The 24,418-nt window shown below is 44.6% G+C and overlaps 2 protein-coding genes and 1 pseudogene across 4 annotated transcripts; 2 read left to right on the top strand and 1 right to left on the bottom strand.

Moving 5' to 3' along the window:
* The first annotated feature begins 3,425 nt into the window (after positions 1 to 3,425).
* Positions 3,426 to 4,860, top strand: LOC123133895 (uncharacterized). The gene is made up of 3 exons (XM_044553286.1): positions 3,426 to 3,523; positions 4,292 to 4,447; positions 4,527 to 4,860. Exons 2-3 carry the CDS (start codon positions 4,292 to 4,294, stop codon positions 4,572 to 4,574), a joined length of 204 nt encoding a protein of 67 aa, XP_044409221.1. The 5' UTR covers positions 3,426 to 3,523; the 3' UTR covers positions 4,575 to 4,860.
* A 2,784-nt stretch (positions 4,861 to 7,644) lies between these two features.
* On the top strand, positions 7,645 to 8,129 carry LOC123139061 (uncharacterized; annotated as a pseudogene).
* An 8,014-nt stretch (positions 8,130 to 16,143) lies between these two features.
* Positions 16,144 to 19,068, bottom strand: LOC123133894 (uncharacterized). 3 transcript variants are annotated; one of them, XM_044553284.1, is made up of 3 exons: positions 18,929 to 19,062; positions 17,317 to 18,438; positions 16,144 to 16,355 (listed from the first exon to the last, which is right to left on the bottom strand). In XM_044553284.1, coding segments are annotated over exons 2-3 (1,122 nt in total). In that variant the 5' UTR covers positions 18,437 to 18,438; positions 18,929 to 19,062; the 3' UTR covers positions 16,144 to 16,353. The 3 variants fall into 3 exon arrangements, with proteins under 3 accessions (XP_044409219.1, XP_044409220.1, XP_044409218.1); XM_044553285.1 differs by lacking the exon at positions 16,144 to 16,355 and having other exon boundaries at positions 17,153 to 18,242; positions 18,326 to 18,438; XM_044553283.1 differs by lacking the exon at positions 16,144 to 16,355 and having other exon boundaries at positions 17,153 to 18,438; positions 18,929 to 19,068.
* Positions 19,069 to 24,418: the final 5,350 nt, after the last annotated feature.

The raw sequence follows: 24,418 nt of genomic DNA, 5'->3' as shown, positions 1-24,418 counted from the left end.
ATTTAAAAAAATGGTTTTGCAACAACACATCTATGAATCTTCCAGAAAAATCTAGCCAACACCTTTTTTACGGATATATCCGAGCCAACAGCCTTTTTTTTAGGGATAACATCCTCTGCTTTATTGATCAATAACTCGAAGTACAGGATTAACAGAAATGTCATGAGTGTGGAGCAGCCACAAATGCCATCCCTCATCTAGGTGTAGAGCATATTTAGCTAGCCTACGTGCTTCCATATTCGGAAGCCTACCTTCAAAAATGAAATTACAAGAAATAAAATCCCTAGAAGTTTCGTCGGGTCCTCCTATAGAGCGCTGCAGGCGCCGGTTGCTGCAACTGGCGCTCGCAGCAGCGTCTCGGTGGGCCGGCCCACGAGCGCGCAGCGCCAAAAAAAACCCCGCAAAAAATGCGTACGCAACAGGATTCGAACTCGCGCCATCGCCCCTTTCGTACAGCAGGCTAACCAATCTACCTACTGAAATGCAAGTGAATAATTGCAGTGCGAAACCTTTAAGAACAGAAAGGTAGACGCACTATTTATTGCATGGTACACTGTAATGTTTAGAGTTTCCAATTATTTGAAAACATGTTCACATATTTCAAAAATGACGTTCACGAACATGGGAAAAAAAGTTCACCAAAATTAAAAAATGTTCATGTGATAAAAAAAAGTTCATGAATTCAAAAGAAGTCCATTACTCACAAAAACGTTCAATATATTTTGACAAAATTTGCAAACTCGAAAAGAGTTTATGAATTTCAAAAAAAGACAACATAGGTAAAAGATTGTGAGCTTGAAAAAAATTTCATCAACTTTGAAAAAAAGTTCATCGAATATGAAAAAAGTTCATGAAATTTGAAAAAGTTCGTCGAATTGGAAACAAGTGCAACGATTTAAAAAGTTCATCAAATTTGGGAAAAGCTCATCCAAATTGAAAACAAAATCATCAATTTTGAAAAAAAGTTCATCAAATTAGAAAAAAGTTCACGATTTTCAAAACCAGTTCATCAAAAATGAAAACAGTTCATCAATTTGAAGAAAAACGTTCATCAATTTGGAAAAAAATGTTAATACAAATTAAAAAAAGTTAATAGATTTTCAAAAACGTTCATCGAACTTGAAAAAAAAGTTCATCGAATTTGAAAAAAAGTTAATGAATATTAAAACAAAGTTCATTGGGTTTGAAAAAAGTTCATCAAATTAAGAAAAGGTTCATTGAATTTGAAAAAAAGTTCATCGATTTTCAAGAAAAAAGTTCATGAATTTGAAACAAAAACATCAAACCAGGAAGAAGAAGGAAAAAATCAAAAAAACAGAAACGAAAAAGGAAAAAAGGAAAAAGGGAAAAGAGAAAAGGAAAAAAGGAAAAGGAAAGAAGTCATAAACAAAACCGAAAAAGTATGTAATATGACAGATCAGTGAAGTAGGCGTAGTGCTTACTGCAGCTTTGCCCGATGCGGAGGTGATGCTGGAGGTGCTCTAGTGGAGTCTAAAGGGAAGGGGAGAGGCCACGGAGCGCGAATTTAGGCGGAGGCCGGCGGCATTGCTCCAGCCATGGAGATGCAAGGAGGGCACGAGGAGGGAAGTGGGTTGGTCCAGGGGGTGCACGGGAGGGAGAGAGAGGCAAAGGAGTAGAGAGGAGGCTCGGGGGTGGCCTTAAATAGAAGGGGGCGAGGTGCACCGTGGCTCGTGCGTCGGCGAGCTTCTAGCCGTTGCTGGAGGCCACGGGGGCGCGCGTGGGAGTGTCTGGGGCGCTCGTGGGGTTGGTCTAGGGCGAGGGGAGAGAATAGAGATAGCGGGGAAGGGCCAGAGCATCGCGCGTGTGAGGCTGCCCATTGGAGCGCTCGGGCGGCCGGTGCGCGTGCGAGAGTAGGCAGGAGGAGGGAGAAGGAGGAGGGGGACAGGGGTGTAGCGTGTCGCAGACGTCGAGGCGCATCGTCGGGCGCGCTGGGGAGGCCTGAGGTGGCCGGAGGCGGTTGGAAGGGGGCGGCTACAGTACGGGTGTGCACTGTAGCGCGCTCTGGAGCACGCCAATTGCATGCCAGGGCATGCCTTTGGCTTGTAGGGCGCGACCACTTGTGTCTGGGTTGTTCAGGGAGGAGTAAACAAAGGGAAGAGGGCCTTGGATGCCCTGGAAAGCCAGTAGGAGAGGAGAGAGGTTGAGGGAGAGAGGGAAAGGGGTTGTCCAGAGAGAGAAAGTGGTTGTCCAGTGTGCGAGTGAACATTTATCATCTTATCTTTAAGCACGGTTTCCGAGATGCCAATAGTCTATCTAGTCCTTTAAACAAATCACATCATATCACCGATAGCATCATTTTGCATAGGTCAACTCCAATCATCACTCATGTGATTCATATCCTCATGGCTCCCGAGAGGATGTCTAACAAAATCATATATGTCTACAATCCCCAAACTCATATGTATGTCTACCCCTAAAAATCCATAGGTAGAACAAATAAGCTGCTAAGCTAGAACGTGACAATCCAAGTGCTCAGCCTGTTCTTCCAAGGTCTAAGATAAAGCATCTCTATCCTAAGGAAACACGTCGTATGCCACTCCAAAGTCTTGTTTCCTTTTCTATGAATCAACTCCAACAACCTGTTAACTTCCATTAATCACTACATAATCCATTAATTCTACAAATCCAACGCCTATGCTAGTGTTCCACATGATCTCCTAAAGTCCCTATAATCCCCAATACTTGAAAGGGCTGCCTTACTATAGTCAGTCCACCAATTTCCGTTATTGTGATCTAGTAATACTCCAAGGTCAAGCTCATAAAGATCCCTAAATCAACTCCAACAATTAACCCAATCTCCTAGTTTATTGTCCTCCAAGAAACATGGTATCATGATCGAGATCATCAATCTAAATCCAATTTACTCCGAACCATGTAGACTCACTCATCATCTATACTCAACTAGAATTACCTATTTAAATCCAAATCTCATGTCCAACGAGAATTCCTACATGCTTCCCAAAGTCATTATCATAATGTCAACCATCTCCTATCAATATCCCCTGGCTAAGTCAAATCCTCATACTTCCAAGAATTCAGCTTGCGATCTTAATTGTCCCACTAAATCGGGCGCCATTTTTGCTGTTTGAAACAGCATAGATGGGCCGGCCCAGCGCAGGAGCGCTTCAGGAGCCCGTTTGCGGAATGCACGTTAACGGGCGCCTGAAGCGCCGAATAGGAAATGCCAGTTTCGTCTATCTCCTTCACAATCGATGCAATAGGGGCCCATGGTGCCGTTGTGGATGTCCATTACTACTGTTTTACTTGAGTGGCCGCTATCTGGGCTGGCCCATGAACAGGATTCTCCCGGAGGAGGAGCAATCTAATGGGCCCACCTCGCCCGTTGAATGGGTCGCATCTCACATGCACTACTATTTAGGCCCATATAAGCCGTGCTGCTCTCGTCCTTTTGTCCCGTCTCGCTCCCTACCCCCAGTTCCTCCACCATTCCATTCCCCAAACCGTGGCCAGGATCGTCGTCGTCCTTCTCCTCCTCGCCAAGGTGCGCGCTCTCCTCCTCCCCCTCCACCCGCCTCGCCACGTTCTCGATCGGATGTTTGACGATCTGCTCGTGTGACTCGAAACCGCGGCGACGTGATGCGATGCGCATGCATGCCGTCCGCGCGCGCGGTTTGTACCTTGTTGGTTCATAGGCGACGCGTGACCTAACCTATCGCGTGATACGTGGATCGCCGCCTGCGTCTGGGATCTAATCGACATTGGTTCGACGACCCCCGGCGCCGGCCTGTAGGAGCTTAGCCGCTGGGCCGCTGGTACGTTTCGTCCGTGCGTGATTTCTGACCGTCTGGACACGCATGGGATTAGAGGTGCCATGCATCCGTGGTGCGATCTCAGCTCCTTGGAGATTAGAACGGGCCGACACATTTTGATTTGGAATGGCGTTGTCAGTCTGTTATTGGTTACATGACGACACGCTGACAGAGCAAATGGTGGATGCGGGGTGTGCAATTGTTTGTGTCCAAGTCGCAGAAGCGTAATCTTTGAATATATGTTGGCATTTTGCTGGACTGAATTTCATTTTGTAATGTGTGACTGGTTCATTTCATACTTAGCACTCCTTTTTCTTTCCGATCTGACGATATAAGGTTCAGTCATGACACCAGCCCTTGATATCATGGATTATACTCCAATTTCCTGTTATATGCTTATTACTTATTAGTTCTATCTCAATATTTGCATAAGACATTATCGTTTGAAACATTTTGCTACAAGATGTCATAGCTCCGTTTCGTGTGATGCACTGATGCAGATGACGGAACCACCATTTTTGCCACGTGAGAGGCTTTTTAAGCAGCAGCAGTATTTCCAGAGCTTGAGCAAGCACACTCACCTGAAAGGGCGTTACGATGCGATCACCTCCGTCGGCATCCCCCTTGCGCTTGCTGCATCGAGCCTATTCATGATTGTAAGAGTTTTGTCTGTTCATGATTGCAATCTCTGTTCTTGTTTCCGTCTGGCCAGTGATCTGTATCTTGTGCAAACAGGGCCGTGGTGTCTACAACATGTCTCACGGAATTGGGAAAAAGGAGTGACCGTCTGTGGCTTCGCTGCTGGGTCAGTACTTTGACATGGGAGCGGTTCTTAATTTGAAAGGATTTTGCTGTTCGAAGGTTATGAGCCCGTGACGTCTTTTTTAGTTGCACAAATAATGCCATCAAAGCTCCATCTGTGGGCACATTTCTAGTTCTCCTTTCGTTGGTTCTTGTGGGCACCTGGTGTCAGCGAACCGATACTGAATTGACAGCAACAAGGTCCAATTATCGGCAATGTTGCTATGTGTTCTCTTTTAACCTGTGGTATACTCGTACAAGTCTTTCAGGCGATCATGGTGTACTTTATGTTTTTCAAGTCGGGAGTGCGCATGCCCGGTGATAACCAGCCCTGGGCCCTGACCTCGGCCTTGTAGATGGGCCAACTGGGCCTACCCCCATACCCCTTCGGAAAAAAAAGTAATATGAAGATATACAGATAGAAAAACGCAGGATTTTCGCTAAAAAACGCAGGATTTTTTTGAACATGGTATAGACGCAGGCGCTCATACATACGTACATATAAGCACCCCATGAATGCGCGCATGCACACCCTACCTCTATGAGCACACCTGAAAGACTAAGCCATGACATCATCTTGAGATCGACGAAGTCGCCACAGACGTTGTCGTAGTCGACAGGAAGGTCTCCTTCCACATAAAATTCCGTGGGATGCCAAAACGCAGAATCGTACAATGATTATCAATGGATGGTGCACGGGAAAAAACACAGGAGCTTTAGAGGATCGAGAAGAGAGAATAGGGAGATAGTGTGTGAAGATGCATTGGGCTTCTCCAAAGAAAAATTAAAAAGGGGTTTGAGCTCATGTTGATATACCTATGGAATGAGGGGCATGCAAATGGATTCCATAGGAATTTAAGAACTACAATCCTATGATTCAAAGGTCTTCCTTAGGATTCAAATCCAAAATTCCACAAAAATTCTTCAATCCAAAGGGACCTTAACCGGTTATACTTTAAGTGGTAGTGTACATCAGTAAAATTTGTCACTCATTCCCACTAAATGTTGCCATCGGACCAACGGAATGTTGGTCAGCCAGTCAACCCGACAAAATGTTTTCCTGGTTTATATAGGTTCTAGAAGGTCCTAAACAGGTCATTTGTTTTCCTTTCTTTAATGTTTCTTATCTACTGGTTTACTTCTTATATTATGGGTTTTTTTGTTTTACTATTTACATTTTGCTCATTATTATTTTTCTGATTTTCTTTTTCATATTTTTTCTTTCGGGGTTTTCTTTTATTTTAAAAAAGTTTATGTTCTTCACTAAAAAATGTCCACTAAGTTTCGCCATTTCAAATATAATTCAAGATTTTTTTCCTAAAAAATGGCTATGGTTTTCTATATATGTGCAAGCAAGAAAAACCTGAAAGAAAAGAAAACCACACCGGAGACCGAGGACGCTCCCTAAGGAACGCATGCGCTGAAATGCTGAAAGTACTCTGATGTCACCTAAAGGGGGTGAATAGGCGTTTTATAAAATTTTACGGATTTGGCTTTATCCTAATCCGAAAATTAAACTAGGCGGATACTTTTCAAGCACAAATCCTAAATAGACTAGCTCAACTAAGTACATCAACAACTTATTCTAAAAAAGATATATGCAGTTACGGAAACTAGGAATCAAAAGTAGGCAATACAAGTTTATAGTGATATGGAAATTAATGATAAAAGCAAGCACAAGTAAGCAATACAAGCTTACACAAGTTATATCAAAAGATATGATAATGAATGATACAAGCTAGCAATCTATATCAATAGTAGAAAGTATGAATTAAGAAAAGTAAAGGGACAAGACACAATGGATATGTTCGCGAAGTTCAAGTATCCACCGATACAATAGTCTCCGTTGGTCGGGTGGTTGCTACCACGAAGGCACACCAACACCACACAGTCTCACTTTCATCTCCTTGAGATATCACCACAACGTGTGATATGGCTAGCTTCTTCCTCCACTCTAAAGATGGCAAGCTCCAAAACCACTTCACAAACCCAACGAAATTAACTCGGGCCTCTTCACAATCTCCACAAATGGGTCACCGACAACAATCCACCAAATTGTCTAGGAGCGGTGGCTCCAAGAGTAACAAGCTCACGAGCTCACACTCGAACAAATTGACACGATGAGCTAAAACCAATTCAACAAATACAAAGCAAGAAATACATGCATCCACCAAGATGATGATACCTTCTCAGTCAAGCTTGGAGACGGCACCGTGGGCTGCGGCAGTCGCTTCATGCTTGGAACCGACAAGAGGGCCTCCATCACGATGAACTATTCATGGTTTCGCAACCAAATGAACATCCACGAAGGTGCCATCCACGCCTTCCATTTTAAGGCAAGGCGCCGCCTCTCTTTCATTGTCCATCGTCTGTAGACGCGACACCGCTAGTCGCAGCTACCGCCTATACATATGATCCATCATGATCCGACGGACTCTGCCTCTCTTTTGGAGATCACACGCCTTTTTGAGAATGTTAGACTTTGATTTCAATCTATGGTTGTGCTCTGTGATTCAGCTTGTAAGACTACCATCTCTCTGTTAATATAGACCCATTACCTTGTTTTGCTTGCTCTACTTTATGTAGGTCGCATGTTTACTGTCTCGGTGATACTTTTGCAATAAGTTACTTCATTCAAGGGCACACTGTTGATGCCATACAAATTATCAAATTTGATCCACCTGGAGATGATGCGCTTATGTGCCAAAAGTGGACATTTGAACAAGATTAGCAACATTCAAAAAATGTTGGGGTGTGGTTGTGGGGAGGTGGTGAGGTAGGGTAGTGTTTCTATTGTGTGCCAAGTAGAGCGGTTAGGAACTAATAGAAGGTTTTTTAAAACTTCAAAGTTAAGTTTGTAGAGCAATTTATGGCCAGAGGCCAACAGTGCTAATTCCTGATTACATTTCTTATGTTTACACCTTACAGCCCGCCCTTCATATCAATGATTATATATAACCCGTTACACTTCTCAGTTCTTTCTGAAGATTTGCTACTCTTTTTTTTCCACCTTGCCACATGTAGTCTTAGTTTCTTTTCTTGTGATGCACTAATGTAGATCACAGAATAGCCGTTTTTGCCACGTGAGAGGCTTTTTAAGCAGCAGTAGTATTTCCAGAGCTTGAGCAAGCACACTCACCTGAAAGGGCACTACGATGCGATCACCTCCGTCGGCATCCCCCTTGCACTCGCTGCATCGAGCCTATTCATGATTGTAAGTTTGGAGCTTTGTCTGTTCATGATCATGATTGTAACTCCCCCGCAAAAAAAATCATGATTGTAACTGTTTTTCCTGTTCTTGTCTTCGTTTAGCCAGTGACCTGTATCTTGTTGTGTGAACATGGTCATGGTGTCTACAACATGTCTCACGGAATCGGGAAAAAGCAGCGACCGTCAGTGGCTTTGTTGTTGGCTCCGTACTTTGACATGAGCGGTTCTTTGAAGGATTTTGTTGTTCCAAGGTTGTATGAGCCCATGACGTCTTTTTTAGTTGCACAAATAATGCTATCAAAGCTCCATCCGTGGGCACATTTCTAGTTCTCTTTTCGTTGGTTCTTGTGGGCACCTGATGTCAGCGAACCGGTGTTGAATTGACAACAGCAATCAATGTTCAACTATCGGCAATGTTACTACTTTGTAAAGTCTTTATAAATAATTAATAAGGTGAGCACATGCATCGCCCAGATGCGGGGTAGGTCCTCCTTTTCTAAAAAACAAACTATCGGCAATGTTGCTATATGTGTTCTCTTTTAACCTGTGGTATACTCGCAACAAGTCTTTGAGGCGATCATGGTGTATTTTATGTTCGATCTGTATGCAAGCTAGTTCATGCACATTTCAAGCTTAAGCGCTGTTGGGCCCAGTTCAGTCTTGCACGAGCCTGTGGACACCAAATATATGACGTTTAAGCAGTTCAAAATATATTTCATAATCTTTTTTAAACAACTACAACAGAGTCCCATCAACAACTACAGCAGGTAACGATAACATCAGTAACTAGATCTAGAGCTCCTCGTCATCGCCATCGTCGTCATACTCGACAAAGGCCTGTCCCGCGGCTATATCGTCGTCGTCGTCATCGTCATACTCAACAAAGGCCTGTCCCGTGGCTTCATACTGCCGAAGGATGTCCTCCTCGCAGTCCCGCGCCGCCTGCAGGGACTTGAAGAGGGAGACAGCAGAACGGCGATAAGCCTCGCGGAACTCAGGGTCGAGTGTGGTCAAGCTGTCGTTAAGCTCGTGGTCAACCGGGCGGATGGGCTTGCGGGGCGGGAGCGTCAGGAGCGAGTCGATGCACTCCTGGCTGACCAGCTCCATCTTCCTCCCGTTCTTGAAGACGAACACTCTCCCCTTGTCGCTCGCTCCAGCCTCCGGCGCCTTCTCGGCTCCCGTCACCGCAGCCTTCGATTTCGCGAGATCCGACTTGCTGAAGTCCATCGCCTCCTTGAGATGGATGTGTGGCCGCGGCTGTTGGATTGTGGTGAACATAGAGCGGGTGCGGGGTTATTTATAGCCTCTCATCCTGGTACGGAGTCGGCCGGGATCGCATGTCTTTGAATTCCGCTACGTTCTCTGTCTCCGATCCGGCTCGGGAGTCCGGAGTGCGCACGCCCCTGGACCCTGACCTCGGCCGTTGTAGATGGGCCAACTGGACCTACCGCCATACCCCTCCAAAAAAAAATTGTAATTTTTTTAGGTGAAAAAAACCGGATGATTGAGATGTCACATATCGTGAAATCCTGTGGGATGCCGAAACACACAATGAGTGTCAATGGATAGTGCACGAGAAAAAAACACAGGAGCTTTAGAGGATTGAGAAGAGAGAATAAAGAGGTAGTGCGTGAAGATGCATTAGGCTTCTCCAAAGAAAAATTAAAAGAGGTTTGAGCTCATGTTGATATACCTATGGAATGAGAGGCATAGGAATGGATTCCATAGGAATTTAGGAACTCCAATATAGGATTCAAAGGTCTTCCTTAGGATACAAATCCGAAATTCCACAAAAATCCTCCAATCCAGAGTAAAATTGGTCACTCATTCCCGCTAAATGTGGCAATCGCAACAAGGGGAGCGTTGGTCAGCCAGTCAAACCGACAAATGTTTTCCTGGTTTCGATAGGTTCTTGAAGGTCCTAAATAGGTCATTTGTTTTCCTTTCTTTCATGTTGCTTATCTACTGCTTTACTTCTTATATTGTGCTTTTTGTGTTTTATCATTTATATTTTGCTCATTATCATTTTTCTGGTTTTTTCATATTTTTTCTTTTATTTTGAAAAATTGTATGTTCTTAACTCAAAAAATGTCCACTAAGTTTTAAAAATGTTCATGAAAGTTTTAGAAAAATGTTTGCCATTTTCAAATATAATTCAAGATTTTTTTTCCTAAAAATGGCCATGTTTTTTTATATATGTGCAAGCAAGAAAAACCTGAAAGAAAAGAAAACCACACTGGAGACCGAGGACGCTCCGTAACGAACGCATGTTATCTTTTTTTTTTTGAAACGGAGGCAAAAGATTTGCCTCATCCATTAACGGAAAACCGGTCGAAAATCGTCACAATCCGCTGAGCGGCACACATAGAATACCCCATACACCCCTCTCTGAAGAGGGCCTCGTCGAGCTAGCACACACGTGTCATCGTCATCACTTCTCCTCTAGCGGCGTCATCGCCATCCCTAATCCCCGAGCAAACGACTCCGACTTCACCGTAGACGAGCATCAACACAACCCACACCATAGAGGTCATGTGAAGACAAATGAAGCTCCGCACCAAAACTCAGCCACCCGCGTCGAGGACAGCGCAACTCCGACTCTGACAGAGAGCTACGAAGAAGAAATATGCAAGGTTGGCGCCATGAAAGACCGCCGAACAGACCACCTGCTACTCGTCATCATTGCCACAGGGGCCCCGCCTCCTCAGTTCTGACTTCACAGTAACAAACGGGCTAAGGCAATCCCACGAACACGCCGAAGAAGAGCCGACTAACACAACCACTGCCGTGCCTCCGACCTCGCTCACCACCGCCATCGTTGCCACAGAAGCCTCGCCACAAACTCACCACTCTGGCACACCCGCCACTAGTCCCTCCAACTGATCCCCACCTCCAAAGACGAAGCCCTCAAGAGGGGCACGACGCATGACGCCGCCATCGTCCGATCCATGAATGCACGGATCTGAGGTTTCCCTCGGAGTAAGGGTCGGTAGGGAGATTGATGCGAACGTCGACAGAAAAACGACGGTGAGAACAATTTCTCAATCTTTCACAGTACAAATCAGTTTATATATAGCAGCCAGACAACAATCTAGAATTAGGTTTTACCAAGATGCAAACCCAACCAAACAACAAGCGAACCCCACGAAGGCCGGAATCATCTGGACGATCTTTAGTAGATCACGTGTAGCAATTGGAGCAACTCTCCAATCCACACGCACAAGAACAAACCACGATGGGTTCTCAACAGAAGCAATACCACAGAATTGGCCGCCGCCACATCTCGGCGATTTTATGGTTTAATTAACTCCAAAAACCTCCTCCTGATACACGGCCAGCTGGCCCTTTTAATAGTGCACGCAGGCACAAGGTACAACCGACCTGAACTCCTGTTATACGGGCCGAATACTAATTGGACTCCAACCTAACCATGGCCACGGTCTGCTAGTAGTACTAATCCAACTCTCCTAAATAATCACTAATTAAATAATTTAAAAATACGGCACACTGATCACAAAAGGCCAAAACAACTAGTACTACTCCCTTACACGCTCACGTAGATGGGTTTGCATGCATGGAGTTCTAAATTGTGGATCGACGTCCTCTGCTGCAACAAGCTCAACATGCCCATTAGAAATACGTGTTGCCATCTTGCCACAACGTACAAAGTTGTCTCTCGATTCAATTTGTTGATTGCCTTCATGCCCAACAGTAGCTTCTTTCGGTTTCTTTTTCTCATTGCGCTTGGCAGGAATTACATACTTTTCTGTCCTTCTCTGGTTGGTGTTATTGACCATACTTTTGGCGATAACACATGAGGTCACATCATCCTCCCTTCCTTGAAAGAAAACTATCCTCGGTTTGGACCTATACTTTGCTGATTTTTTCTTGAACACTTCAACAGTACACTTTATATTGTTTGCATCCTTGGGAAGAATAGCATAGAACTCACCCTTATGCATAAAAGTATACTTGTTTGTTCGCCCATGATGAAGAGCGTTAACATCATGCTGCCATGGACGCCCCAAAATAAGGTGACAAACATGTAGTGGTATAACGTCGCATTCCACCTTATCAACATAGCCATCAACAGAAAAATGCACCTTCACCCTATGTGTTACCTTCACTTTGCCCACATCATTTATCCACTTCATATAGTATGGTTTTGGGTGCTCCCATGTTGACAAAGAAAGAGACTCCACCACACCCTTGCTAATCATGTGGCTAGCACTGCCGCCATCAATTATCAGTTTGCAAACCTCACCCTTGATGATACATGCAGTTTGAAAAATACTCCGCCGTTGTCCTTGTTCAACAATGGTCTTGTCATCTCGCTGGACCTTATGTGCTAGCAAACTCTCCATATCAGGATCATCTTGAGGATAACATAGTATGGTATCACCATGACCTCTTTCAATTCCATCCTCTAACTTAGGCGTCTCATCTTCAGATTCTGAAATATATTCCGCATCAACAAGTAGAACCCTTCATTGATTGGAACATTCATGCTTCATGTGTCCACGTCCTCCACACTTGTGGCAAATAATATTACGATGATGAGATGATGACGCATTAGATGAAACCTGAGAAACCTCCTTTGGCGCAGCCGCCACTTTGCTCTGTTCAATGCCTCCCGACTTATAAGAAGGAGTCAGTTTAGCACTAAACCCACCATCAATAGGAGAAGAACCACGTCGCCCACTGTAAGTTGGACGAGTCTCTGAAGCTTGCTTCTCCAATACCCAACGTTCAGCACGCTCCGCTTGATGAAGCAACTCATGAATATCATTATATTGCATTAAATCAACACGGTCGTGAATCTTTTCTTCTAACCCCTCAAAGAAACGTACCATGGTCGCCTCCGCAGACTCACGCACAGCTGTACGGATCATCAAAACTTGCATCTCCTTATAGTACTCATCAACTGTTTTCGTACCTTGCACTAGATGATGCAGTCTACTATGAAGCTGGCGAGTGTAGTAAGCAGGCACAAAACGTTCCCTCATGATTCGCTTCATGTCAACCCATGTCGCTGGTCGCTCATTAGTACGATTCTTATTATCCCACCATACAAGAGCATACTCTGTAAATTCCATAGATGCAACACGAACCTTCTTCTCTTCGGAGTAGTTGTGACCGTCAAAAATCTGATTTACGCGCATCTCCCACTCCAAATATTTCTCCGGGTCAGCACAACGTCCCGAGAATTCAGGTATGGTTATCTTGATTCGACCCAAACCATCATCCTCGTGGGCACCATTGCGGCCATAGTCACGGCCCCGCCCAGCATGGCGATGAGCCCCAGCATCATGCCGTGGTCGGTGAGGTAAGCCTCCACGGGCATCGGAATCCTCAGAAAAATCACCATCATCGTCATTGTTGCGGTCACGACGTCGTCGTCGTGAGCGGGACTGTCGGGGTGCCACATCTCTCGCCCGAAGGCGCTGAACTGCTGCGGTGAGCCGATTAAGACTCGCAGTCACCACCTGTAGACTATCAGTGCGTTGTCGGTCGCTGGCAGTCAAACGCTCGTTCAACCTGTCCTCGACGCCAACAATATTTGCAGACAATTCCTCAACCCTTGTCCCAAGCTTCTTGTTCGCTCCCTTGATCGACATCAGATGGATACGTAAATCATCACTTATATTCAGATCCTCCGGAAGTTCATCGCCCTCCTCATGATCAGATTTCTCATGCTGCGAGTTCACCATCTTTCAAACAATTGAATCAAATAGCCAAGAAAAAAAATTGTACTGTGATCAACCTTGCTCTGATACCACTTGATGCGAACGTCGACAGAAAAACGACGGTGCGAACAATTTCTCAATCTTTCACAGTACAAATCAGTTTATATATAGCAGCCAGACAACGATCTAGAATTAGGTTTACTAAGATGCAAACCCAACCAAACAACAAGCGAACCCCACGAAGGCCGGAATCACCTGGACGATCTTTAGCAGATCACGTGTAGCAATTGGAGCAGCTCTCCAATCCACACGCACAAGAACAAACCACGATGGGTTCTCAACAGAAGCAATACCACAGAATTGGCCGCCGCCACATCTCGGCGATTTTCTGGTTTAATTAACTCCAAAAACCTCCTCCTGATACACGGCCGGCTGGCCCTTTTAATAGTGCACGCATGCACAAGGTACAACCGACCTGGACTCCTTTTATACGGGCCGAATACTAATTGGACTCCAACCTAACCATGGCCACGGTCTGCTAGTAGTACTAATCCAACTCTCCTAAATAATCACTAATTAAATAATTTAAAAATATGGCACACTGATCACAAAAGGCCAAAACAACTAGTACTACTCCCTTACACGCACACGTAGATGGGTTTGCATGCATGGAGTTCTAAATTGTGGATCGACGTCCTCTGCTGCAACAAGCTCAACATGCCCAATAGAAATACGTGTTGCCATCTTGCCACAACGTACAAAGTTGTCTCTCAATTCAATTTCTTGATTGCCTTCATGCCCAACAGTAGCTTCTTTCGGTTTCTTTTTTTCATTGCGCTTGGCAGGAATTACATACTTTTTTGTCCTTCTCTGGTTGGTGTTATTGACCATACTTTTGGCGATAACACATGAGGTCACATCAGAGATGAGCACTGCATCACGACAACGTCTTCAAGAAGGTCACGACGCCCACGAGCGCCGCCGTCTGCCGGCTCCGGCCAAAACCAGAGTCAAAGCTTTCGCTCGGTGTAGTAGCACAATGCCCTGACCAAACCAGCTGAACCTCCAGCAATGCATCACCACCCACAGATCAGCTTGTCGATGAAGAACGGCTAGGAGCCGCCGCAGCAAGCGTCCAGCCATCAAATCCAGCCGCCAAGCCTGATCCGACCACAGCTGGCCAGATCCAAGGCCTCCCATCGCAGACTGAGCCACCGCGGCCTGCCAGCACCATGCGGATGTAGGCTATAGTGGAGCGCCGCCCGAAGATCCAGCCGCGCCGTAGCCCACACCTGCGCCAATGCGCGCCCAGCGATGCACCTCCAAGCGCCAGACGTGAAAACGCGGCCCTCGCGTCCGCGCCCAGCCACCCCTCTGCTGCCGTGCAGCTCCACATGGCGGACGCCTCGTCGCGTCGCCCAACGGCCAGATCCGAGCCGCCCCGGGCCGCCTCGCACCTCGCCCGCGGCGCACCACCCCTGGGCCTCCACGCCGCGCGCCGCCCAGAGCCTTCACACCGCACGCCCATGCCTTGCCCATACCCACCGCCGGCAGCAGCCGCCGACGCCAACCCACATCCGCCTCGGGGAAGAATCACAGCCGAGCTCACGGAATCCGACGCGACCATGCCGCTGAAACAGCCGCACCGCCGCCGCGCCGCCCGGGCTTTGCCCGGGGATGCCCTCCGGCGGCGGCGAAGGGAGGTGGGGAGGTAGGGAAGGTCTGCCGGCGATTGGATCTGGGCGCCCTGGTGCGGCCGCAGGAGCCGCACGGGAGCGATGTCCGTCTCTTCTAGTAACTACTCTTCGCTCTACGTGGAGTTCAAGTGTTATCACGAAGGCACACCAACACCACAAAGGCTCGCTTTCTTTTTCTTGAGATATCACCACAACGTGTGATTGCCAACCAATATGGCTAGCTTCTTCCTCTACACTAAAGATGGGCAACCTCCACGACCATTTCACAAATCCAACGAAATTAACTCGGGCCACTAGTATATATCATATGAACAGAATTTGCAGTGGATCCCATTGCTTGCTCTCTTAGTTTGTAGTAAACAACAGCTGAAATATACATATTTATAAATCGAGCTGGTTAAGAGGCCGACATTGTTCAAAAAATAGGGTGACACTCTCCATTGATCTTATCCAAGAGGTTTCTAAAAACGAACAGATAGTGAAGGACAATTGAACCCAGTTTTCACCCACTTATAGGTTTTCGGCACATGAATTTGTTTTCGTTCCATGCAAATTAAGAGTGTGTGGGGCCAAAAAAAAAGTAAATTAAGAGGTGGAGGCAAGTGAGAGTTTATGGGTGTGTTCCCGCAAAAAATAAAAAAGTGTATGCGTGTGAATTAGACGTTTTCCGTTGGAGTGTATAGCTCAATTGAACCAAACATACCATTGGTCTAGCTTAGCATCTTTGGTACCAACCGAGTACTGAATGGTCTGAACTGAATATAGTTTTCTAGAACGGTCCTAGTTCTTCCCTTGGTTAAAATTTGGGATGATAGAGAGAAGGGTGCTAGTTCATCTCTGATACGAGCAGAGTACTTAACTTTGAAGCGAGCTAGTGAACCGAGCACACAATAAAGTACTTACTCCGTACTTACGAGATAAGGCTTGTATGACGCAACAATTAGAACACATACTCCATGCAAATAACAACAGCGCATACCAAACCATAGCCAGCAAGCAAAGGCAATCATATCCACGAACGGAAGTAACATAATCCACTTTTTTGTTGAAAATAACCATGCTGATAAATCTACAGAACATATCTTCTAATCAGTTCCACATTCACACGAAGACTTTAACTCATGAGCCACAAAGCGCTTGAGATTGACAGCATGCTCCTGCACTCTATCCTGCAGTATGAACATATGATACACTCATTAAGCTCAGTTAAGCAAAAAAAAAAACATCATAAATGCAACTTCTTTGCACAAGTGTCAGTTCTCAAGTTAATAAATCTAGTTTTGTACGATTGTAGGCCTTCAAATTTGAAGGAAGCTGCCATTCGCCATCAACATATATAGGTTGGCAGATTGCATCCCCTTTACCAAACCTTGGCACCACATCAGGAAAAATGAAACTCGGGGAAGAGTGAATAGTGTTGCTTTTATCTTAGGAATACGAGAAAAAGGAAAAATTACACTGTGTACTACATGCGCTGGCATCCACAGGAGCATGTCAGATTCACACCTTGGCTACTACATGTGTGAAAAAAATAAGATTGTGAATCCAGTGTGTGGAACTTTCCAATGGAAAACCATACAGTTATGAGCAGCATCAACACCTCAACAGTCATATCACATAATAATGGAAGGATTGCCCTGATGCACATCTATAAAAATATTTAAAATGGACCGTGGCACAAATCAATTGAAAATGAAGATGTCATGATATTTGCTCGCCTATGTGTTACAGAAAATGGAACTATATTTCGACGAATACCAACAACAGAAAATCTGGATGTCTCATCGGTAACTGAACTTAGAAACTGTACAACGTTATCATACACAATGATCTGATCAGATACCCTAGCAGAACTCTGACAGATAAATTAATTAATAGGACTAGCACGTATGATGGAAGCTTCCAATTGTTAAAGGAAACACAACAACATTAATCGTAGCACATCCACATAAAACAAGCATGTATATACTACATATTCATAAAACCTCTATTTTCACCAAGTTGTGCATATATATAAGATGGTATTTGATATATTGGTACAAATTAATATCCAGATTCAGTCAAGCATACACACATAGCCATTGGCTAGCAAGAAGAAATAGAGTTGAAGGCAAAGACAGCATCACATACATGGAGGCAATTGAGTGCCAAGTTTAGCCACTTCCTTCTTCAACCACAAACCACGGAGTCTTGATTCATAGCATAGAAAAAACTCTCGACTTGATGCATCCTTCAAAACATCGGAGGCAAGGACCTTGATCTCGTCGGATACATCATCCATGCCATGCAACACCTCCATGCACCTTGAGATTGAGTATTGTTGTCCTTTATTTGACGCTTTCTGTTCCATGGTTTCTTCAGTGCTTGGTATCGATGTGGTTCCCTTATATTTCTTATTGGGTCTTCCACATTGTGATCCACCATTTCCACTCCCTGATTTGGCATGATCTTCACTTTTTTGCTCGAAGGAAAGTACTGGGGCCTCGTCATCATCATTGTCAATAACAGGATTTGTAACCGAGGGCGTGTTCTTCACAGAGGTAGTTGCCCTCCTGAACGATAATGGGGCCTTGACATCATCATTGTCAAACAAAGTAGGATTCGCAACCGAGGGCCGGTCCTGCACAGAGATACTTGCCCTCTCGAAGGATAACAAGGGCCCATGTTCTTCACCAGCACTCCTGAAGGATAAAGGGGCACAAATATCAGGATTCACAAATGAGTGCCTGTTCTTGACAGAGGTAATTGCCCTCTTGAAGGATAACCGGGGCCCGTGTTCTTCACCATCCCTCCTAAAGGATAATGGGGCATTGTCACCAATGTTGCCGAAAATATCAGGATTCACAAATGAGCGCTTGTTCTTCAGTACAGAGGTACTTGCCCTCTTGAAGGATAACCAGGGCCCATGTTCTTCGCCAGCCCTCCTGACGGATAATGGGGCATTGTCACCAATGTTGCTGAAAGTATCAGGATTCACAAATGAGCGCCTGTTCTTCAGTACGGAGATACTTGCCCTCTTGAAGGATAACTGGGGCCCATGTTCTTCACCAGCCCTCCTAAAGGATAATGGGGCATCGTCACCAATGTTGCCGAAAATATCAGGATTCGCAATGGAAGGTATGTCTTTCATAGTACTGACAGTCGTATTTGCCCTCTTGAAGGATAATGGGGCCTTGCCCTCATCATCATCACTGTCCAAAAAAGCAATTGCCACCTGGGAGGTTTCTTCTGCAGATCGGGAAGTAGACATACCTGCGAGTTCAGCTCAGCCGTGTGAGCAAACAGCAGGTGAAACACTCTACCAATTCGGAACAAACGTACTACTCCCTCCCTCCGTCCCAAAATTTGTGTCTTACGTTTGTCTAGATAAGGATGTATCTAACACTAAAATGTACTCCCTCCGTCCGAAAATACTTGTCATCAAAATGGACAAAAAAGGATGTATCTAGAACTAAAATACATCTAGATACATCCCCTTTTATTCATTTTGATGACAAGTATTTCCGGACGAAGGGAGTAACTAGATACATCCGTATTTAGATAAATCTAAGACAAGAATTTTGGGACAGAGAAAGGGAATAATTGATGATAACATCAAATCCCCCTGACGGCTAAACCGTGACCAAATTAGGGTTTGCGTCGTCTTGGTGGATCAAAACAGCGGCTACGCATAGGGCTAATCCTTTCCGCCGCAATCATAGCCCATTTTGCTAGAGAGAGAGGGAGAGAGAGAGAGACGCACCTAGGTGCCGGGACGCGTCCGCTGTCAGCCCCGGAGCCGGGCAGGGCTGGGCGTCGCTTATCACGTGTCACGCTCGCCCTTCGGCAAGTCGGCGGCGGGTAGGGGTGGAGGGGGGAGCTAGGGCTCACCGCTGATCTGTCTGGTCTGCTTCTGGAGTCTGGACCGAGACGGTTCATATTTCGGTGGGCGCAGGAGCGCTACTCTGCGCCGGTCGACCGGCCAGAGCGCTGGAACGGTCCCCTCCCGAACCGTAGGATTAGGTCACTATCAGCGCGTCTTCGTTAAAAGTGATCTAAACGCTTTTATATTATTTTACAAAGGGAGTATTAGGACTGTGTGTCTCTCATTTTAAAAAATGTGTCTCTGGAAGAATGATTAGCGACAATAATTGTTTAAAGTCCGACAATGATTTAGTGTCTTATGAGTGTTTACAACGTATCGACTTCGTCAATCTCAAGATGATGTGCCGGCTCAGTCTCGGAGGTGCTTATAGGGATAGGATATGCATGTGTTCGTTTATAAAGGTGAGTGTATTGTACTATGTTAAAAAAAGAGGAAAGGGAGGGTTTGTGCGCTATCAACCTCGATATGCATAAAGCTTATGATAGGGTTGAGTGACCTTTTTCTGAAGGATATTATGCTAAACTGAGTTTCCTGATAAATGGGTAAATTATGCAATGTGTATCCACTATTGAATATTGGACTTGGTTTAATATGAAAGAAAGCGAGAGTTTCAAGCCTACGAGGTTTATGACAGGGAGATCCCTATCTATTTTTTTTGTTTCTATTATGTACAAAGCATCTGACTACTCTATTGATGCACGCAGAGGAGAATGATTTTTTTTTTCGTGTGTGCAAATGCCCCACAATCACCAATCTTCTCTTCGCTAATGATTCATGAGGGCTAATAAGCACAATGCTAACACTTTGATGTCAACTTTGGATTTATATTATGTCGCTTTGGGGCAAATGGCTCAGGGTGTGTTTGGTTGCAAAGTATTCTCAAAGTATTTCAAGAATACTATATTTTATTAAAAAATATGGTTTTAAATACTTTCAGATGTTTGGCTCTAATAAAAATTGTAGTATTATAAACTATAGTACCCACGGAACTGTAGTTCTTTTGCAGTACTAAATAAAGAGGTTGGGACCTCTTTTCTAAAAACTGAGAAATGCAACAAAGGCCTTGTGTAGTGTTGGCCTATTGCGACACTGTATACTTTTGATTGCCAAACATACCACTGTTTCTGTAATACTTAAAAAGATTGTTGGTTTCATAAACTACCACATTCATTATCATTGGTATAAAAGATAGTAGTATCAAAATACTGAGGTTTGAATAAGACATTGCTTCCAAACAGAGCCTTAGTATCTCTTTTAGTCCAATACAAGCGCTGAGGTTAGAGAACAAATTTGTACCACTCCGAATATCTTGACCCTGGTCCTTGGTGACAGATACTTAATATTGGGTTGGATAAAACTAATTGTTTTCTAGTATTTTATTGATCATATTATTACGAAAATCAATGGTAGGACGGAAAAATTATTATTTGTTGGAGGGAAGGAAATTCTTCTTAAGTATGTTGTTCAAGCTATCTCTACCTATGTTGTGTCGTCTTTAAAATTTATAAAAATGATTTGCAAAGGAATTATTGATGTGATGTCACATTTTTGGTGGGGGGCGAGGACAACCAGAGGAGGATAGATTGGGTGGCTTGGTGGAAAATGAATGTCCAACGAATCAAGGAGGGATGGGCTTTCACTATTTCAATGTGGCAATGCTAGCAAACAGGCTTGGTGTCTCCTCGAGAATCCAGACTCTCTATGTGCCACTATATTGAGAGTTAAGTGCTTTTCTAACGATGATTTACTGAACAGAAAGTACTCTTAAGCACCATGAATACAAATCACAAAGCATGATGTAGGGTATTACCTCATCACGGGGGTTCGAACCTGGGTAGCCACCTTGTGCGAACTCCTCTCTAGTACTTTTGGCTGCGTTCGCCACCCTATCGAGGGTACTGGCATTTTTCCAAATTGTCACTCCCCATGATCACCATCGGCAAGCTAGTGGATGCGCCCCGCCCCGCACTAGTGCCTAGTGGCAGAGAGGGGAATCATGGTGCCTCATCTTCGACTAGTAGATAGGTTGGGGTTTAAGTCCTCACTAGGGCAACGCTTATTCTTTGTACCAGTCTTTCGGGCTGCGATCCTCCTCAAGTTCGGCGGTAGAGGGACGAATTATATGAATTAGACGAAGCCCGACATATATTAATGACAGTTCCTTGGGGCACCGAGGTTAGGATTTCTCATTGTGCGTACGCGACGACGAGATTTAGTGTTAGGTTCTTCAGATTGATTCAAGAGTTCAATGGCAACAATTGTGGTTCTGTGGCACTAGTCTTTAGGGACAACACACAAAAACTTCTCGGCTGTCATCGACAAGGTTAGACCGACTTCGGTATGGGGGAGGGGGGACAATAGTGCATTGTTGTCTTGTTCTGTCGGCGGTAGTGGTTGTTTGGTTGTCCAGGGACCCCCCCATGTAATTTCTATTATGTTTGGGGTGCTTTGTAATTCTGGTGAACTTTTATAATAGATTTGAATCCTATCCATAAAGGTGAAACTTCTAAAAATTAAAAAGGCACTCATTTTAAAGGCTGGAATTTTGAGGGAATATGGTAGAGTTGCTTCAATGAGGAATAGTTGAGTTTTCTAGCGTAGTGCTTGAGATAAGCTTTGTAACATCAAATTAACGTCAATGATGCCTCTACTCCCAAACTGTTTCTCTCCAAACCCTAGAAGATGCGACCTCTAAGCACACCGCGCTGCCACTGAAGGAAATATGCCCTAGAGGCAATAATAAAGTTGTTATTTATATTTCCTTATATCATGATAAATGTTTATTATTCATGCTAGAATTGTATTAACCGGAAACTTAGTATATGTGTGAATACATAGACAAACAGAGTGTCCCTAGTATGACTCTACTTGACTAGCTCGTTAATCAAAGATGGTTAAGTTTCCTAACCATAGACATGTGCTGTCATTTGATAAACGCGATCACATCATTAGAGAATGATGTGATGGACAAGACCCACCCGTTAGCTTAGCATAATGATCGTATAGTTTTATTGCTATTGCTTTCTTCATGACTTATACATATTCCTGTGACTATGAGATTATGCAACTCCCTAATACCAGAGGAACACTTTGTGTGCTATCAAATGTCACAACATAACTGGGTGATTATAAATATGCTCTACAGGTGTCTCCGATGGTGTTTGTTGAGTTGGCATAGATCAAGATTAGGATTTGTCACTCCATATATCGGAGAGGTATCTCTGGGCTCTCTCAGTAATGCTCATCACTATAAGCCTTGCAAGCAATGTGACTAATGTGTTAGTTGCGGGATGATGCATTACGGAACGAGTAAAGAGACTTGTCGGTAACGAGATTAAACTAGGTATGGTGATACCGATGATCGAATCTCAGGAAAGTAACATACCGATGACAAAGGGAATGACGTATGTTGTTATGCGGTTTGATCGATAAAGATCTTCGTAGAATATGTAGGAGCCAATATGAGCATCCAGGTTCCGCTATTGGTTATTGACCGAAGATGTGTCCCGGTCATGTCTACATAGTTCTCGAACCCGTAGGGTCCGCACGCTTAACGTTCGATGACAATTTGTATTATGAGTTACATGATTTGATGATCAAAGTTTGTTCATAGTCCCGGATGAGATCATGGACATGACGTGGAGTCTCGAAATGGTCGAGAGGTAAAGATTCATATATAGGACAATGGTATTTGGATACCGGAAGTATTCTGGGTGATACCGGGTCACCGGAAGGGATTCTGGGCAACCCCCGTCAAAGATATGGGCTTAATGGGCCAAGTAAGGGAACACAGCAGCCCACAAGGGGCTAGTGCGCCCCCTATAGGGCCAACCACGTGGGGAGAAAGGGAAAGGAGAGGAGGAAAAGGAAAGTATGAAGTAGGACTCCTACTTCCTTCCCCTCCCCCGTCCTTCCTTTCCCCCTTGTCCAAATATGGTAAGGGGTCCCGAATTGGACTAGGGGCCCAAGTAGGATTCCTCCTACTTGGGCGCACCCTAGGCTGCCTCCCTCCCACTCCCTCCTTTATATACGTGGGGAGGGCTGATACTTCTCCAATGTATCTATAATTTTTGATTGTTCCATGCTATTATATTACCTGTTTTGGATGTTTATGGGCTTTACTTTACACTTTTATATCATTTTTGGGACTAACCTACTAACCGGAGGCCCAGCCCAAATTGTTATTTTTTTGCCTATTTCAGTGTTTCGAAAAAAAGGAATATCAAACGGAGTCCAACCGGAATGAAACCTTCAGGAGTGATCTTTTTGGTACAAAAGCAATCCCGGAGACTTGGAGTGGACGTCAAGAAGCAGCCGAGGCGGGTAGGTGCGCCCCCACCCTTGTGGGCCCCTTGTGGCTCCCCTAACCGACCTCCTTCGCCTATATATATCTACGTACCCCGAAAACATCCATGAGCACCACGAAACCCTATTTCCACCGTCGCAACCTTCTGTATCCGCGAGATCCCATCTTGGAGCTTTGTCGGTGCTCCGCCGGAGGGGGAATCAACCACGGAGGGCTTCTACATCAACACCATAGCCCCTCTGATGAGTTGTGATTAGTTTACCACAGACCTTCGGGTCCATAGTTATTAGCTAGATGGCTTCTTCTCTCTCTTTGAATCTCAATAAAATGTTCTCCTCGACCTTCTTGGAGATCTATTCGATGTAGCTCTTTTTGCGGTGTGTTTGTCGAGATCCGATGAATTGTGGGTTTATGATCAAGTTTATCTATGAGAAATATTTGAATCTCCTCTGAATTCTTTTATGTATGATTGGTTATCTTTGCAAGTCTCTTCGAATTATTAGTTTGGTTTGGCCTACTAGATTGATCTTTCTTGCAATGGGAGAAGTGCTTAGCTTTGGGTTCAATCTTGCGGTATCCTTTCCCAGTGACAGCAGGGGCAGCAAGGCACGTATTGTATTGTTGCCATCGAGGATAAAAAGATGGGGTTTATATCATATTGCTTGAGTTTATCCCTCTACATCATGTCATCTTTCTTAATGCGTTACTCTATTCTTATGAACTTAATACTCTAGATGCATGCTGGATAGCGGTCAATGTGTGGAGTAATAGTAGTAGATGCAGTCAGGAGTCGGTCTACTTGTTGCGGGCGTGATGCCTATATAAATGATCATGCCTAGATATTCTCATAACTATGCACTTTTCTATCAATTGCTCGACAGTAATTTGTTCACCCACCGTAATACTTATGCTATCTTGAGAGAAGCCACTAGTGAAACCTATGCCCCCCTGGTCTATCTTTTATCATATAAGTTTCCGATCTATCTTCATTTGCAATCTTTACTTTTCAATCTATATCATAAAAATACCCGCAATATTTATCTTATCTTATTATCTCTATC

The sequence above is a fragment of the Triticum aestivum genome, chromosome 6B (genome assembly GCF_018294505.1).
Source record: "Triticum aestivum cultivar Chinese Spring chromosome 6B, IWGSC CS RefSeq v2.1, whole genome shotgun sequence".
NCBI classification, from domain to species: domain Eukaryota; kingdom Viridiplantae; phylum Streptophyta; class Magnoliopsida; order Poales; family Poaceae; genus Triticum; species Triticum aestivum.
This window is presented reverse-complemented; position numbering and strand designations above follow the sequence as displayed.

Excerpts from the sequence above, each read along its gene's own strand:
- LOC123133895 (XM_044553286.1), top strand. The coding sequence starts at position 4,292 with ATGACGGAACCACCATTTTTGCCACGTGAGAGGCTTTTTAAGCAGCAG. Across the intron at positions 4,448-4,526 it reads CATCGAGCCTATTCATGATT|GGCCGTGGTGTCTACAACAT; the intron begins GTAAGAGTTTTG and ends TTGTGCAAACAG.
- LOC123133894 (XM_044553283.1), bottom strand. The coding sequence starts at position 18,436 with ATGTCTACTTCCCGATCTGCAGAAGAAACCTCCCAGGTGGCAATTGCT.